The sequence below is a fragment of the Tursiops truncatus genome, chromosome 3 (assembly GCF_011762595.2).
Source record: "Tursiops truncatus isolate mTurTru1 chromosome 3, mTurTru1.mat.Y, whole genome shotgun sequence".
In the NCBI taxonomy this organism is placed as follows: Eukaryota; Metazoa; Chordata; class Mammalia; order Artiodactyla; family Delphinidae; genus Tursiops; species Tursiops truncatus.
The window spans coordinates 119031522-119049780 of NC_047036.1; the positions used below are offsets into that span (position 1 = coordinate 119031522).

The window sequence follows — 18259 nt, forward strand, 5'->3', positions numbered from 1 at the left end:
CTGTTAGCGTTCTGCTTCTGACTGGCTCTGCAACGTTCTTCCCCCAACCACAGTACTTTAGAATTAGAGCAAAAGCAGAACACGGGTAGATGGGAGAAGAGTTAGATCAGAGGTTGCAGGTGATGGCTCATGGGCTGAGGTCCTAATGCAGCCATGTTTTCTTGGGCGCTCATTTTTTAAAATTGAATTACCATGGAAGTTGAATTTATGTAAAGTTCCAGTTTTCTAGCTTCTTTGAAAATTGGGGAGCCTGAGCAGCCGGCCCCTCATTCTGCCCTGGCAACAGTTGGCTAGAGCTCTGTAGCCGTCGCTGCCTTCGGATGGGGAGAGGAGCTCCGTGTCCGGGTCACGGCCCCACCTCTCCCATGCATTTTCCTTAACAAGACGCTGCGAGCGGAGGTTACCATTTGTTAGCTTTGCTGCGCCGTGTCGCTCTTCACCATCCCCTGTCCATCTTCTGTGGGCAACACTGAGCACAGAGGATTTGCAGTGTCAAGACACCTGTCTTTGTCAGGGCCTAGTCATTGCACCTTATTCTTCCATTGGGCATCTTGGTTGACTCCATTAAGTGAGGAAGAGTTGAGCAAATTACATTGAATTAAGTCACCAAATGCTTATGGATTCCCTGTTAGCATGCAGAAAATCAGGATCTGGGGATGAGCAGAGGGAATTGGGAGACAGCTGAGAGTGGTGAAAAGGTATCATTGTTGTAACTCCTGATTATACAGATGTTTTTCCCAGCATTACATGAATGTCTCAAATATCCTTAGGGCTATTGTATTCAATGCTTATTGCCTTTGGAATAATCCCGGCGAAAGAGACTGTCCACATCTGACTGCTGTGCTGCCAGCTGTGTTGCAGTAATAAGGGGCTCGAGGACTCAGAGAGGAGGAACCCAAGGAAAAGCCAGAGATGTGGCTTCCAATGCCAGCAGTGTTGTTTGTGCAGCTCTGGTGCAAAGAAACGGTTGGGTTCTGACGCAACCCCACGACAAAGGTTGAGGAGGTCAAATCCTGGGCAGGAAATCCTTGAACTCCAAAGAGGAACTCTGCCTGGTCCAGCCTGGAGCCTGGGAGCTGGCCAGCATCCCATCAGTCTTGGGTTCTCTCAGGAACAGGCAGGTCTTTTCCTTGAAGGAAACCCTTCCCTAGCTAGAGTGCCCGGTGGATTATCCTGCATTTCTGGGTCATCCTTAATGATTAATGATGAAAAGATAAGGGGAGCCTTGGGAAGAGTTGTCTTTAGGTCTCTGCATATGCCAAGGGATTTCAGTCCATAACACAATAGCTGTATCTGGAAGGCCTGTCACTCTACTTCCACCTCACGGCCTCTTTCTCTTTTTCAGCAAGGTCTTTGCAGGAGTTTGCCACTGTCCTCAGGAATCTTGAAGATGAACGGATACGGATGGTGAGTATGGCTGGGCTGCCCTTGGTCCTGGACAGTGTGGTCACATCGAGGGAACACAGGATTTGTTGTCAGAAGAACAGGGTTTGAGTCCAGGCTCTGCCACTAGAGTGCTCTGGGCTCATGAGCAAGCCTCATCTTCTCATCCTTGCTGGGTTTGAAACCTTTTGTAAATATTTAAAGGATTACCCTGGATAACTTAGAACCACATTGTTGTCCTCCTACAGATTCACTGTAAGGTGTATATATAAAGTATATGACTTAAGGTGGGTCTTTTGAATTATTTAACTTTTGGGAGCCTGAGATTCCTTACTGGCAGAATGGGAATGAAGGTGCCCCACCCTGCTCCCCTCCTTCTCACCTTATTAAACCCATCCAAGAGCTCTCCTTCACTTTTTTTTTTTTTTTTTTTGCGATACGTGGGCCTCTCACTGTTGTGGCCTCTCCCGTTGCGGAGCACAGGCTCCGGACGCGCAGGCTCAGCGGCCATGGCTCATGGGCCCAGCCGCTCCGTGGCATGTGGGATACTCCCGGACCGGGGCACGAACCCGTGTCCCCTGCATCGGCAGGCGGACTCCCAACCACTGCGCCACCAGGGAAGCCCCTCCTTCACTTTTAGTTCCAGGGTATCTGACGCAGTGCCTGCCTGCCATGTTGGTAGGCATCCAATCAAGGGGTACTTAGTAAATGATGGGAACTATAAGAAGTTCTTCAAAGAGAGGCAGTGTGCAAATTCGAGAATCAAACACTGATCTCCAGGTTCTTAAGAGAGATCTTCTGTACAAGGCTTTATTCTGATGTGGTTCAGCATTCATAGATGAGGGATTTTGGATCCACAGGAAGCTCTTTGGGGCCTTCCTCTCATTCCTAAGACATCAGGAATGAAGCTGCATGCTGATCTGTCGCCAGGTGGGCTTGTCTCTAGGCAGCAGTGCTCCAGAGGCCCAGGGAAGAGTCATCAAGGAGAATTTTTCTTCTCTTCCCGTACTAACAGCCAGTGGTTTCAGGACTAAGTCTACTGTGTTAGTCTGCTCGGGTTGCCGTAACAAAATTCCGTAGACTGGGTGGCTTAAACGACAAACATTTATTTTTCACAGTTGTGGAGACTGAGTAGTCCAAAATCAAGTTGCTGGCTGATTTGGTTCCTGGTGAGGGCCCTCTTCCTGGCTTGCAGACAGCCACCTCTTTGCTGTTTTCTCACAGGGCAGAGAAAAGGTTGGGGAAACTGTCCTGTCTCTTACAAGGTCACTAATCCCATCATGAGGATTCTCTCCTCATGACCTAATTATCTCCAAAGGCTCCATCTCCAAATATCAATACTATCACATAGGGGGTGTTAAAAGATAAACTGAGGCATGTTTAAGTTTATTTAAACAAAAATTGATTCAAGGGGGTTTCCCTGGTGGCGCAGTGGTTGAGAGTCCGCCTGCCGGTGCAGGGGACACGGGTTCGTGCCCCGGTCCGGGAAGATCCCACATGCCGCGGAGCGGCTGGGCCCGTGAGCCATGGCCGCTGGGCCTGCGCGTCCGGAGCCTGTGCTCCACAATGGGAGAGGCCACAGCGGTGAGAGGCCCGTGTACCGCAAAAAAAAAAAAAAAAAAAAATTGATTCAAATTGGGGAGAACCAACCCGGAAGTGGTTAGGAGCACTCCATCAACAGGAGGTAGGGCAAAGACTTTTATATAGCAGATGTGTAAACAAAGCAAGGAAATTATTTGATTGGCTCTAGCTTAAGCGGTTGCCTTATTTGGGAAAGTCTAGTTGTTTGTGATTGGTTTCAGTTTCTTAGATTTCAGTTTCTTAACCTTGAGGTTTTGGTTTGCTTATGTAGGCTGCTAAGGCATTAGAGTCATCTCAATCTAATGGCATCCTTGTTTAATTTAACAGGGGTTAGGGCTTCAATATATGAATTTTAGAGGGGATGCAGTTCAGTTCACAGCCTCTACCAAGACATGTAGCCATGCATTTTCTACTTTAACCCTCATGATGACTCTGTGAAGTGGGACCTTTATCATCACCGTTGTCCAGATGAAGATACCAAGGTTTACAGCTGCTAAGTAACATGCCCAAGATCACACAGTTTAATAAGTAGCACAGCCTGGATTCAAACCCAAGTGCGTGTGATACCAAAGCAGCTGGCATTTCTTTAAAACTCCAACTAGAGCAGAAGCCTCTCACTTTCTGCTCTGCAGAGAGAGACGCTATTTGCCTTGATTGCTCACTGCTGGGTGCCTGAACCAGAATCAGGAGGGCGGCGGTGGCAGCAGCAGCAGCAGGGATGGTAGTGGGTGGAGGCAGAGGAAGGCTTGTGTGTTTGTGCACGTGCTAGTGCCTCAGAAAGGGAAGTGATTCTTTTGAGTCTGATTCTTGGCAGAGTTATTATTTGGGGGTGGAGGGTATGGTGAGCAAATCACGATGAATACCCTGCAGATTGCTAAGGTCTGGGGTAAGGGAACAATGACTGGATTATACTTTCCAGCTTGCCTCTGCAATTTTATTATTAATGTCAGTGAATCTAGTTTCTACTGTCTGCGTCTGAGTATCTGGCCATCGCAAGCCCCTTCCTTACCTCCTCACCCTGTGACAGCTTCATCATCAATTCAGCTTAGCCTAGCAAAGCTGTACCTTCTTTGGGAAGCCTTCCCTGACTCCCCAGATGGGATATTTGGCCATCCCTTGTGTTTTCTGAATGTCTAGTTCATGCCTCTGATTCTGCATGTACCACACTGTGTCCTGATAGTCACTGCACGTGTCTGTGAGTTCTTGTTTTTTTTTTTTTTTTTTGGGCGGTACGTGGGCCTCTCACTGTTGCAGCCTCTCCTGTTGCGGAGCACAGGCTCCGGATGCGCAGGCTCAGCGGCCATGGCTCACGGGCCCAGCCGCTCCGCGGCATGTGGGATCTTCCCGGACCGGGGCACGAACCCGTGTCCCCTGCATTGGCAGGCAGACTCTCAACCACTGCACCACCAGGGAAGCCCGAAATATGAGTTCTTGAAGGGCAGAGAATGGACCGCTGTGCCTCGAATATCAGCACAGTGCTTGGAACTGAGTGGAAATTACATAGTCATAGAATCTTAGACCCAGACAGACTGTATTCCTCACTGTGTGCAGTCCCTCATTTGACAGCTAAGAAAAGTGAGGTCTCCTGAAGGCTGATGGCGTGCTGTAGCAGGACTGGGACAAGGACTTGGGTGTCCTGATTCCCAGGTGGGAAGTTAGGGCTTTTGTATATTTAGCATCTAGTTAGGGCTGGATTCTCTCCCATGGGTGTCCACTGGAACAACTTGGGAAGTTTAAAAAACACTTTTGCCTGGATCGAAGTACAGAGATTCTAATTTATTGGTCTGGAGTGTGGCCTGGACATCGGGAATTTTAAAAGCTCCCCAGGTGAGCCTAACCTTCGGCTAATGTTGAGAACCAATGGCTTAGTGGCTCAGAGCTCCATTGTGAGTTTCAGAGACTTGCACTTGATTTGTGGAAAAGACTGAAATAAGTGAGCCAGTAAAGCGACATCAAATGACAATAAAAATCAAGCAAGTTAAATAACATTGCAACACTCTAGAGTTAAAATGCTCTCTTTTAAAGTAAGTGCTCTCAAAATTGAAGAAAAGGCAAGTGGCAATAAATTTGGAGACCTGCCACCTTCTACCCCTCGCATTGTCTAGTTAGTTCTTTGCTCTCTCCATCTATGGCTTCTGGCATTTACCCTGTTGGTTTCATTGCAATGGATAGGCATGTGATTTAGAAAAATAATGCTTTGTTGTGACGAGATTCCTGAAATAATTAGTTGAATGACGAGTGAGCAATGAATGACTTAAAAGGAAAGATTGTAAAATATTGTGCTGTCTTAGAAAAGACCATAGAATCTTAGAGCTGGAGCAATCCACCCCACTCATTTTGCAGATGAGGAAATTAGAGCCCAGAGAGGTTAAATGTTTTGCCTGTGGTCACACAGTTGGCAGGCAATCAAGAAATCATTCTTTCATTTAGTCATTGAAAAATGTTTGAGTGCTCCTTTTTTCAGCACTCTTCTGTGTTTTGGGGATGGTGGTAGACAAGTGAACATTTACAAGAGGGTGGCGTGCGTGTGTGCGCATGCATGTGCACGTCTTGTAATGCTGAACCAGAAAACTTCAGCTGGCTTACATCTTCTGAAGAAAACACTTCAGAAGTGGGGTAGTGGGAGGTTTCTTTGGATTGCATTGGTGGTCAGAGAAGGCCTCTCTAAAGAGGTGACCTGAATTACAATAAGTAATGAGTTGTGCACACAAGTATTTGGGGACAAAGCATCTGAGGGAACAGCCAAATGCAAAGGCTCAGAAGTGGGGCAGGTTTGGCCCATTTGAGGTGCATTCGGGTGACCGTTTAGTTGAGGGCAGGACCTGAGGGGGTGAGCGCGGTGAGATGAAGTTGAAAAGCAGCCAGTGGCCAGGAGGTACAAGCGACCTGATCCCCGTCCAGAACAGGTAGGGCTACACAGAATCAGGCTTGGGTGGTTTTCATGCCCCCAAAAGTGGAGGATTTTTTGGGGGGAGGGTTAACCTAGACTCAGTGTTGACCTCCTTTAAATATATCTACTTAAATATAACTTGGCTGAATGAGCATTTACAAGAAGATGTCACCTGAAGCTTGAAATTTGGACCCTACTCTGCCACCAGTTCCGCTCTGCCATCAGTGTGGTTGCTTACGTTTTTAGAGGTCCTCATTTTTATTTTTAAAGAATCTATCTTACTCATGCACAGGAAGAATGCTGTGTTTTGAACTGATGACTGGATTTTGATTTGGCATGCTGTCGGGTCAGGTGTAAGGAAGAGGTGACACGTGCACCATTGTGCTTACTGAGATCTTATACTGAAGCATGCGGAGGCCTTTTGTGCCAGCACTGCTGTGGTTCTTTACTGACCCTGCTTCTCTGTCCCCCTCCCCGACCCCTCTGCTTTTCCCCTCCAGATTGAGAATGCCAGCGAAGTGCTCATCACTCCCTTGGAGAAATTTCGAAAGGAGCAGATTGGGGCTGCCAAGGTGAGAATTTCGCAAGCCTTCTTCTTGGATTTTAGGGCAGGAGGTCTGGAAAACACAACACCTTCTTCAGAAGATCTAAGCCCACCGTTTTCAGGGAATCCTGGGCAAATAAGCTTAGAGCCCAGCTCATCTGTTCTTCACAAGTGTCTGAAGTAAGACTGAGGGGTCAACCCCAGAGCTGTCATTCTGTTGTTTTGACATCTAATCATGTTGTGCTAGTTCATAAATCATCCGAAGGAGGAAACCACGCCTCCTTTGTGTGAGTAGATACCTGTGTGTTTAGACACCATGGAATTGTATGTCTGTGGAGGTCCAGGACTGGAGCCTAGGACGGGGGTTGCAAATAGGCCCCTGGGGGCATGGGGACCCTCTTCTTAGCCCACTTTAGCTGTGTATGAAAAGGAGCCCTCTGTCGTTAGACCTTTACATTTTTTTCAAGAGAAACTGAAAAGTTAAAGAGTTTTATATGAAATTTCCTGGCTTTCAAAAAATGCTGGCAAATAATTTAAAAATATGTGTTACACAGTGTGCAAGTCAAAAAGCGGGACTGCTTCAACCCAGAGGCCACCGTTTGTTATAGCTGACCTGGAGGGACTATAGCTAAAAGTTGGCTGACTCTCACCTGTTACTGAAAGACTGAGAAGGGAATTTTATTCATTTTTTAAAGGTGGATTCTCTGGGGTCCCCTGCCCTGTGATAAATCACTAGACAACCCTAGCGAGATTGACCTTCAGTAGAGTGTTAGAGACCACCTGCGGGCAAGATGTTTTCATTGGAATCAATGAAAGCGAAAGGATTTTCAAGATTTTCTTCCTGTTTTTTTTTTTTTTCCTGGAGCTGTGAGTCATTCGGCCGCAGTCCCTTGTGCCACCTGCAGGGGGTTTTGGGCAACATCACCCTCTTAACTTGTGGAGAAGGTGTGGATTTTACTCAGTTGTGAAATGGCCTTGAGAGATGCCCGCCTGTAGGTGGGAAAAACATAGCTGAAGTGTAACGAAGTGTGCTCTCCCCTCAGCCCCCAACTAAGTGCATGTGCTTTTTAAAAATGAATATGATTAGGACGTGACAGAGATGTTCGGTTCAGTCGGGGTTATTCAGAGGGAGGAATGGCCCTAGTTTGAAGGAGGGACCATGGCCAAGATTCTTCTTCCACTGTTACAGCACCTCCCTACCAATTTTACAGTTTTCATTTGTGAGGATATTGGGGCTCATTGGTCTTCTATCCGAGGTTAAGGAATGTATAGTTTAAAGGAAGTCTTATTCCACTAAGATTTTGTCCGAGACTTGGAAACAAGCCCAGGGATGGATGGGAAAATGCCGAGTGCCCCTCTCTGAGTTCTCAGACCCAAGGAGCACCGTCTCTTTCGTGGCCTTGGGGCCTGTGCTTTCCCCTCCCGCAAATACACAGTGGCTCATTCACTGAGTTATCTTTCCAGAAGTCACTTCTCCAGTAGGTGTCTCCTACGCCTCTCACTCCAGCCTCTTCCCTGGGCGGCATGGGGGTTACCATAGTTACCACGGAGGAAGAGCAGAAGGCTCAGTGGGTTCCTTTGGGGTTAGTATCAGTGATCCGAGTGACAGGAGCAGGTACTTTGCTGGGGGCTATAGATGGTGAGAAACACAAGAATTAAAAAATTTATATGAAATAGTCACTCACCAAAACATGTTTCCCCTCACACACATTCTCTTCTCTCATTCCTGTTGAAGAATGAGGTGATGACGTTGGGGATGATTTCTCATCCCTCCCCCTTCGTTATTTTATTTTATTTTTTTCAGTCTACCTGTTCCTCTTCCCCACCCCCCCATCCCCGTACATGTATATCACAGTATTACGTGTGTTTAAGAGAACACAGAGAAACAACCCCTCTACTAGGCCATCTAGGGAGCAGACTCAGGAATACCTCAAAGACCTTACTTCTGGGGCTTCCCTGGTGGCGCAGTGGTTGAGAGTCTGCCTGCTGACGCAGGGGACGTGGGTTCGTGCCCCGGTCTGGGAAGATCCCACATGCTGCGGAGCGGCTGGGCCCGTGAGCCGTGGCCACTGAGCCTGTGCGTCCGGAGCCTGTGCTCCGCAACGGGAGAGGCCACAGCAGTGAGAGGCCCGCGTACCGCAAAAAAAAAAAAAAAGACCTTACTTCTGAAGTCTGCCCGTGTGATGCTAAAATTACCCTTCCTCCTCCTCCCAGGTCTGGTGCACTTCGGTTGCTATAACAACCTGTTGCTACTTGCAGGAAGCAGAAGTTAGAGTTCTGGGGGTGAAGGCTGCACGTGAGGAGGATTCTTGTGCTAACGTGGCTGCTCTGGGGTAGAGCGGACCCTGGGGCTTGGCATAGCTGTGGCCCTGCTTTTAGATTTCTGAGTTTGGGGGAGTTTATTTTCCCTGCAGCCGAAGCTGGGCTCTCCAGTGAAAGTAGAATAGACATCAGAGAGAGTGGCTAAGAGTGGGACTGCTTGAGTCCAAATCCCGCTTGTGCCTCTTGCATGTAAACGTGGAGAGGTTGCTGACCACCTCCACACGTTTCCTGAGCTGAGAAATGGGGATACTGAGAGTGCTTACCTTACAGAGTTATTATGAGGAAGAAATGAGTGAACTCCTATAAAGTGCCGCTCAGAACACTGTCATAAAATCATTCGACGTTAACTATTCTATTCGATACACACAGTTCATTCATAAAAAACAGGGGAGAGCCTGCTGTGTACCCGGCACCGTGCTCCACACTGCTGTTCGGTGCAGGTAAATGCAGATGTGGTCACCGTGCTCATGGTGTGCAGGGAGAAAGGCACTGGACAGAATGATATGAATAAGCGTGTGACTGCAAGTTGTGGTGGGTGCTGTGACGGGTCGCCTTCATGGACGTGGAACTTGGAAAGCAAGTGGTGTCCTAATAAGGAGGCGGTGGGGTTAGATGATGGACCACATCATTGCCGCCGCCACCAGCATCATCAGCACTGAATTCTATTGAGCACTTTCCATGTGCCAAGCACTCTACCAAGCACTGGATATGGTTTATCTCATTTAGTCCTGACAGTCCTATGATGGGATGAGTGTTCTTATGCTTTTTTTTGTTAGACAGTCTCTGAGCTGAAAGAGGAGACTTGAGCCATTATTTCGTCTAGTCATCCTTAGTTTATAGATGAGGGAACTGAGTCCCAGAGGGGTAGTGGTTTGTACGGAGTTGGGAATAATTTCCAGGATCCTAACTCTGTCCTGGATCCATTTCACCACCCACCGTGGACTCCCTGGAAGGGGAACACCATCTCCGTACCTGAGTGACTGAGTCTTACCACCCTCCTGTCTTCTAAGAACATGATCTCAATCCTAGAGGAGTTATTCCCCCAAAGGTCGAGTTGCCAGAAAGTCACAGAATGCCAGTGACTCATGTTGCTGAGCCCTTTCTCGCCTCTGGCCCGCTGGCGCAGGGTTCTCTTTTGGGGGTTGTCGACGAGGCTGGTGGAGTGCCTGTGCGAGCATCAGTCAGAGTTGGAACCCCAGCTCAAAGTCGCTGACTTCTGTGAAGGAAAAGCATTGCTTGAGTCAAGTGTCTTGCCTGTACCTCTCCTCGTTTGAAGGAGTAATGTCTCCTCCAGCTTTGTCTTCTCATGCTTCTGCGTGTTTGTTTGTGTATGTAAAACTTTCAAGCAAAATTCAGATTTGTAGAAATGGGTACATACCAGCTCAAATGGGTATATGATGATTCTGCCCACTCTGTGAGGCTTAGAGTCTTGCCGTTGACCAGATAAATGGTGTTCTGCTGTCACGGGTGCTGTTCAGAGCTTCCGGTGACGGCTTCTTGGTAATGCCTCCACGCGTAGGCCCAGTGTGTTCTGCCCAGAGCATCTGCACTTACCAGTCTGGAAGGCTCCACTCTGCCCCTTACGAGGTGGGCAGGTCTTGGATCATACCTCCCCTCCCCAGTGAGGCCTCTCTGGAGCACTTCTCTGCAGGAATCTCTGGGACTGCACCCTGTTGGTTTCCTTCGTGGCACCTGCGGCGGTCTGGAATCAGACTGTTTGTTTACTGGTTAATTGTGTTTCTCCTTCTGCTGGAACAGCCCCACCACGAGGGTGGGGCCGTTTCTGCCTTGTATTGTATTATATTTCCAGTGCCTGAAGGATCCTAACACCGAGTGCTTGCTTGTTATATCGTCATTAAATGAAGAGATGTATCTGAGCTTCCTTATCTGGCCGCAAATTTTTTTCTCCTCTTGTAAGCCTTGGAGTTGCAGAAAAATATCTGCTGTGGGCTCCACGTGAGTCAAAAGCTGGAATGATGCACCCAGTTAGTACATTTGATCCTGTTTACCAGGCCATGGTAGACCTTCTTTCAGTCCCTTTGTCCGCCATCCCCACTGAAATGTGGAGGGAAGAGAGACCGCCTATGACAGTGTTTCCAGGTGTGGCTGAGAGTGTGGACTTGGAGGCAGCTTGTCCTGGGCTCGGACTCCAGCTCCGTCACTCTCTGTGACTTTTTACACAAGTTAACTTCCCGCATCTAAGTTTTCTTATCTGTAAAATAAGGAATAGAAATAGAACTTCAGTGACTTTGGGGGAGCAGGGATTATTCTGTATAATATGATATATATATATATATATAAAACTTTGAAAGCAATAATATAGGATAATAAACATTTCCCAAATGGAGGGAAAAAAATCACCCATTATCCCATTTTCTTAACTCAAGTATTTTCACTGAAGTATCTTCCCATCTAATGTTTGTCTGTAGGTAGACACATTCCCTGTAGGATACACCGAGTTTGTATCATGCTAGCCTTCCTAGTTATGTTTATTGGATGCCCCATACTTTAATTATCCCAAATTCTATGCTTGGGCAGCAATGTTGCTGTTGCTTTTTATTTTTTTTGCTATTATAAATGATGCCACAGTGAACATATTTGGGAAGATAATGTCTTCTTTGTTTTGAATTATTCCTCAGCTTAAAGACCCATATGTGATATTATTGCGTCAAGGAATATTTAGGTCTACAAATTAAGACATACTTTGTGGACACAGTTAAAGCTGGATCTACTCTTAGTCTAGACTTGTCCCATTTAAGGTGTAAGTGGATCTTCCTGTTTGGGGATTAGCTTCACAGGTAACTTCCCTTCTTTGGCTTTGAACATACTTGTGAGTTAGAAACTAGAGATTTCTCTTTTACAACTGAAATTTCTAGAAGGTGGAACCCTGGCTCTGCCACTCTGAAATACTGGTATTTACCTCATTTCTGGCATAGTAGTGGCGCCTCTGTGATAGACCCTCAAAACGGTTGGGCTGTTGTTGATGGGTGGTTGCTTGCTTTCATGGCATTATTGGAAGAGTAGGAGATGGGTGGTGTGCCACTGTTCTGGGTCTGAGGGAATGACGAAGCCATGAAGATGAGCAGGAAGAGTTTGACCCAGGTTGCTTTCATTCCTGCAACATTTTAGTCTTTTTCTCCTTTCCTCTTTTTTTTTTTTTTTTTGCCAGGAAGCCAAAAAGAAGTATGACAAGGAGACAGAGAAGTATTGTGGCATCTTAGAAAAACACTTGAATTTGTCTTCCAAAAAGAAAGAATCTCAGCTGCAGGAGGTAAGAAACTTTACTAGTATCTGAATAAAGTGTTTAATCTTTCCGTGGTGCTGTTCTGGTTACTCTCTGCTGGAGCCTCATTCTGATCCCTCATTCCACGCTTGCTGCCCGCATTGCCTTTGTCCCTTCCCGATGCAGCCACGCTGTACGGCCGTCCCGCCTGTCCACAGCAAGGAACATGCAGCTGGTCCAGATCACCCTAATCACTAGGCTGTGCTTCCTCCTTTCAAACTGAGATCTGTTTTCCTGTTTCTCTCACCCTTGACCTTGATTCTGTACTCTCTTACCCTGCCTTTCCACCTCCTCCTTACATCACTGATTTGAAATGTTAGCATCTGAAACACTTTGGTCATCCTTCCTTAATGTGAAATGAAAAAAAAAATTATTCCAACCAGTGCTTGACATTAGTCTTTTTTTTTTTTTTTTTAAGCAGTATTTTATTGTCTCATGTATTTTGTGCTTAGGTAACTTTGTTTCAAAAAAGTAAATTCTCTGGTCTGCCCCTGTTTTTTTTGGATTTGCATGGGGTCTTTTTTAAGAGTAGTTCTCTTGGAAAGAAAAGTCAGATTTGTGGCCTTGGAGCTGTGACCATTTTTATTTAGTTCATGGAGATTTGCATGGCGAGGGGGTTTATGTTTTGGGGAGACAGGGCAGTTTGCTAGTGGAACTCCAAACTTGGCTACATGAATATCATCTTATTTAGCTCTTAACAATTTGCTTGAACTATCTCAGGTGTGTGTTAAAGCGAGGCTGTGGCTTCCAAGCTAGCCCTCATTCTTCAGTTTCCTTTCTTCTTGAGCAAATTCCTTGCCAGTACTTCTGTTCATATGAAGATGGTAGGGTCAGAGGTTGAAAGATGAGGATTACTCAGGAGATGGTGGAGCCCAGGATTTGTTACACACCCTCAGTTAGGAAGTGTTGTGCTCAGAACTCTTTCTTTGAAATGAGTGTTTGAATCAGTTGTTTGAGTGACGGATACAGACTTATTAACAGGAAGTGTTTATAGTGGGCTTTGCAGATCAGTTCTTGGCCAACCAAGCAGCAGCAATTGTATTTGGGGTGAGCTGTAGGAAGTAAGAAACTGCTGACCTTTCCTTGAAGACTTTTTGCTTGGGTTAGGGAGAAAGTAGCCAACGCAGGAGGAAGAGATTCTTGAAGTAGCAAAGCTGCTCGGGTAAATCTTGTCAAATGTGATTGAGAAGGTTAAGGAAATGCTGATTTTCATTGGATGATACAGAAAAGGCTATTCCCAGCTCTACATGGGTCTCTGGGCACTAGGAGATACCCAAGGATATGTGAATTGTCTGTGACAAATACGTAATTCCATTTAGGATCTGTCCTGATCGGTTATCATTCTTCTAACATCATTTGGCGTTTAGGGTTTGGAAACGGTAGGGAAAGGCATTTTGGCTGGAGCTCACAATCACCAGATCTGGCTAACTGTAGTTCCTAAGCAGTTAGGTGACCATGCACCACGAGTGCAGTTACTCACAGCTGAGAGGATATGTGATTGTTCTAGCACCTACTGGTACCGGGAGGCCCACAGTACAGTTATCCTACCTGCATGACTTCACCAGAGTGAGGCTACTTCTCCTCTCGGTCTGCTCTCTCCATGCCTGGCTCCTGGTGAGTTGGTCTGCAATGAGTCCCACATTTTCTTTTAGGGCTGTGCCAATAGCATCTCCCCCTGAGATAGCAATACGGGGACCAGAACACTGGACTGGCAGAGATACCTTCTTCACAAGGCTTGCTCTGCTATGTAGTTGACTGTGTGACCCGGGACAAGTACTTGGTCTCTCTGAGCTCTAGTTCCTTTGTAAAATACTCATAAAATACCTGTCCTGCCTACTTCATGGATGAGAAGGTAAATTACAGCCGCTACACAAATATAAAGTATTATCCCCATAACTGGCCTGTTCCTCCCCCTCCCCTGCTCCCAAATTGGATGGCATTCTTCCTGGCTGCCGTAGTCGGTTCAGGCTGCAATAACAGAATACCCTAGACGGGGTGGCTTATAAGCAACAGAAATTTGTTTCTGACAGTTCTGGATATCGGGAAGCCCAGCATCAAGGCACTGGCATATTTGGTGTCTGGTGAGGCCTGCTTCCCAGTTCGTAGATGGCTGTCTTCTAGCTGTCTCCTCACATGGCAGAAAGGGTGAGGGAGCCCCCTTGGCCTCTTTTGTAAGGACTCTATCCTCATGACCTAATCACCTCCCAAGGGCCCCACCCAAATGCGATCACACTGGGGATTAGGTTGCATCATATGAACGTAGTGGTGAGGTGGGCAAACATTCTGTCTGCAGCACTGACTGTCAGTATTTATCTTAGTGGAAACTTTTTCATTATGCTTTTTTGCTACAATCCTTGTCTTTTTTTTACCCATTCACACTTCCTAAATACTTTGAAGGCAAGGAGTGGGCTGCAGGTCTTCCTTGCAAGTCCTGGTCTGTTCTCAAGCATTGCTTTTTATACCTAAGCTGAATTAAATTGAATAAAAAATCTCATAATAATAACAATAATAATGATAATATCTTTACTAACAACAGCAACAGTAGCGGCCCGTGTTTACTGAATGCATATTCATGTACCAGGCGCCATGTTAAGCGCTGTTATGTGGAATGTGCTCAAACCCTCATAACCACCCTATGAAGTACAGGTGGATTCCCTCTCTTTTACATAGGAGGAGACTGAGGCTCAGAGATGTTTAAATAGCCTGCCTATAGCTAGTCAGCAAGGATTGGAACCTTGGCTCCTGACTCTGGAGCCGTTTCCCTTAACCCAGTAAGCTCTTCTCTGGCCATCTTGTGGGGAAGGATGTTGCTGGGCTGCCTGCCAGCCATTGTTATTCAATGCGAGTGTCAAGCTAAGGGAATTGGAGAGCGGGAGGGACCTTGGTGATCCTCTGGTTAAACCTCTTAGAATTTCGCATGCAGGACCTGAGTTCCTTGCAGAGGTTACGTGATTTACTCAAGGTCTTCCAGCTATTTAGTGATGATTTTCCTTACATTTATTAAAAGATCAACTTTTAACAATATTATGAATCACCTACTACACATGTAACGGAAGCTACTTCCTTTGATGATCCAGAATTATTCCCTGATTGCAGGCCTGCATGAATACTTGTAAATTCTAGCCCATCCTGGACCTCTGGTGGCTGAAATGACTGGGCAGCGATGTGGAGTGACACTGCCATCTAGTGGAAGACTTTTTAAAAGCCAGTGTTTTCTTCAGTGGCTCAGAAGCTGGCTTCAAAGATAATAAATCATTCCTTGGACAAATTATTTCTTGGACGCTTCTGTGAAAGTCCGTTCAGGAGTTGGGTGTGTTGTGGGGAGTGAAATGAATGATCGGAAGCTACAGTCTAGGAGAATTTTTCTTTTCCAAGAAGCACGGAATGGTTGGTGGGTCTTGGACAAGCTGGTAGATTGACAGCTTCTTAAGTAACAGGGCAGAGGAACTGCCTGCCCAGGGGTTGGAATCTGGCTTCTGATTCCATCACAAGAGGAGCTAAGGATGTGGTAAATTCTATGGCGCATATGAGAGGGGCATTGGCAGGAGCAACCTACCATTCCACTTGGGATTTCATCTTCCTTTTCCTCTGGAAATGCATTGTTATGCTTTTTTTCTCAGTGCTGGGCCACATAGAGATCAATTCATTTATTCCTCAAGCATCAGTTGAATGTTTGCTGTGGGCCAGGCCCTGTTCGGGATCTGGAATGGAAAAGTGAGGCAAGGCCTTTGCTGTTATCGACTTTATATTCTAGTAGGCAATACATGAAAAGAGAGAGAAATAAGTAAGAATTTCATGTAGTGATAAGGAAATAAATTGGGAGATAGGATAGAGACTCCCTGGGGTAACATACCTAAAATAACGTCATTGTAGGCTTCTCTAAAGAGGTGACATTTGAATGGAGACCAGAATGAAGAGAAAGAGCAAGCTGGGTGAAAAGCTAGGACAATGTTCTTTAAATTATGGGTGTGTCATAAGATCTGAGTTACTGGGTCATGACATAGAATAGGCTAGACTAGAGTGAAAAATATGAAAGTATGTTGCACCTAATTATAAATGTTTGTTTATTGGGTCATAATGTAAAAGGTATTTCTTACTGTGCATTAAAGTTTAAAAAAATTGAATATTTATCTAGGGGAAGAGGTTTTCAGGCAGAATGAACAGCAAGTGCAAAGACTGCATGGCAAGAAAGAGTTCGGAGTGTCGGAGGGTAGCTAGGAGCCCCAGCTGGAGCTCAGTGGGAGAGGGGTAGGGAAGGAGGGCTGGGCCGGTTCCTCAGGGTCTTCAGACCATGGGAGAGGCCAGGGGGAGGTGTTGAAGGAGCTGTGAGAACAGCTGATGGAGATTAAGGAAAGGTATTCTGGCTGCTGGGTGGAGGCTGGATTGCGGGAGCAGAGACAGAAAGCAGGGAGGCCGGTGAGGCGAGGGTTGGAACCGCCCAGAGAAGGTGTGGCTGGCTTAGGGTAGGAGCAGGGATTACAGCCCATCTGCTCAGATGTCCCTGGTGATAACCCCCAGTGTGCACAGAACACTTCCTGGTTTTCAAATGTCCACATCCTTTAGCTCATTTTCTCTTTGAAACAGCTCTACTCAGAGCAAGGGCAGATCATAACATCTCCAGCCTTCAGGTGTGGGGAAGAGACCGGGAGAGGATAAGTGACTGGAGTGGGTCCCACCAGCTAGAAGATGATAGAACTGCAACTCCCACCCAGATTGTTGCTCTCCTGGCTCTCTCACTGACGCTGGGCTCTGCTCTTCTTCTCAGAGGACTTCGCTCCTGGCTCCTCCAGCCCTGCCTAACTTGCAGCTTTTCTGAATGACTTTTATTTCTGTTGTGTCTCACTTGGCAAGCCCAAGCAGAGAGGATGTATCGGGGGTGTGGGGGAGGTCAGGGAAATAGACGCATCCCTAGGTGTAAGTGTGTTGGATTTGCACTATGAGAAATGAAGGACTACAGGGACTTAACGGGCCTTAGCCGGCAGGAGCCCAGGTGGAAGGTGTGTCAGGCACTGGTCCATCGGCTACACCTGGCAGGGGGCGTGGTGCAAGCACTTTCTGAAACACGGTCTCCAAATAAAGCTCTGTCAGTGCTCAGACATCAGCTCTCCTGCTTGGAGGCTTAGGTGATGCCCCCAGGCTTAGCCCTTCATTTTGGTTTTGTGCAGCTGTTACTTAGGGGACTGCCTTCTGCATATTAATATGGAAGTTGCCCCGCGAGAAAGTTGCTAGCAGGAGACTTGAATGGAGTCTTTTGGGTTGTTTCATGGCGCCTTGTGCTTTTCCAGAGTTTGTCATTTTCTTTTTATTTACATGATTATTTAATTATCTCTTTTCCTCATCATGCTGTGAACTCCATGAATGAATGAATGAATGAATGATTGGCCAGCTCCTTAAGATGTCAGGTTAGCAGTACCATATTTGGTATAATGAAGTAAAAGGTCTGTCCCAGTTTTGTTCTGCAGGAATCTTGACAAAGGAACACTGAAAGAAATACTCCTTTGGGGGCTTTGTCTTTGTAAAGTATGTTATCGAATGACATACTTCATTTCTAAAGAAAAGAGTGGAAAGGGTAAGAGCTTTATAGTGAGAGTTAAGGTACTTCCCAGCACAGTGTCTTGCTACTCCACACATGCTCATTTTCTCCCTTGGGTTCTGGATCCCAGATCAGTGGCTTAATTGTAGCCAGGTGTGGACCTTTACAACCACACACCTGTACAGAGAGGGAGGTGAGGTTCCGAGGCAGCAATGTAATTACTCTGCTTGGGGTAAACTAATAGTTCATCCTCGTCCAAAGAAAGTATGTGCGACCGTGTGAAAATGTTCTTCTCTGAGGTCCTCTGCCCCCTATCAGGTTGTTTTGTTCATTTAGAAGGATGGCCCTGTATGTTTTCTTTTTCTCTTTAAAAATCTGTCTTGCATGGAACTTAGGTTGGCCTAGGGTGTGGGGAGGCGGTAGAGTCTAGTGGTTTAGGAATGTGCAGGGGTCTTGGAGGCAGATCAGCCAGGACAGAAATCCCAGCTCTGCCTCGTACCAACTAGGTCAGGTTCCTTAACGTTAGCAGATTTCATTTACTTCCTGTAAATTACGGGTAAGGATATCTTCTTTTTAGGAACGTAATGAGGGTTAAATAACTGAAAGTATAATGAGGATTGAATAAGGTAATGATGCACAGCTTTTTTTTTTCTTTTTTTGCGGTACGCAGGCCTCTCACTGCTGTGGCCTCTCCCATTTGCGGAGCACAGGCTCCGGATGCGC

General features: G+C 46.5%; 1 protein-coding gene across 5 annotated transcripts in view; it reads left to right on the top strand.

Moving 5' to 3' along the window:
- Positions 1–18259, top strand: part of ARHGAP26 (Rho GTPase activating protein 26) — a 484293-nt gene that overhangs the window by 116191 nt on the left and 349843 nt on the right. For all 5 annotated transcript variants that reach the window (XR_002174220.3, XM_019924624.3, XM_019924626.3 and 2 more), the window contains exons 3-5: positions 1346–1407; positions 6355–6426; positions 11890–11991. Coding sequence is in view for 4 of the 5 variants with exons in the window: in XM_019924624.3 (XP_019780183.1) it covers positions 1346–1407; positions 6355–6426; positions 11890–11991 (236 nt within the window). In the remaining variant the exon portion in view is untranslated. The remainder of the gene's footprint in view (positions 1–1345; positions 1408–6354; positions 6427–11889; positions 11992–18259) is intronic.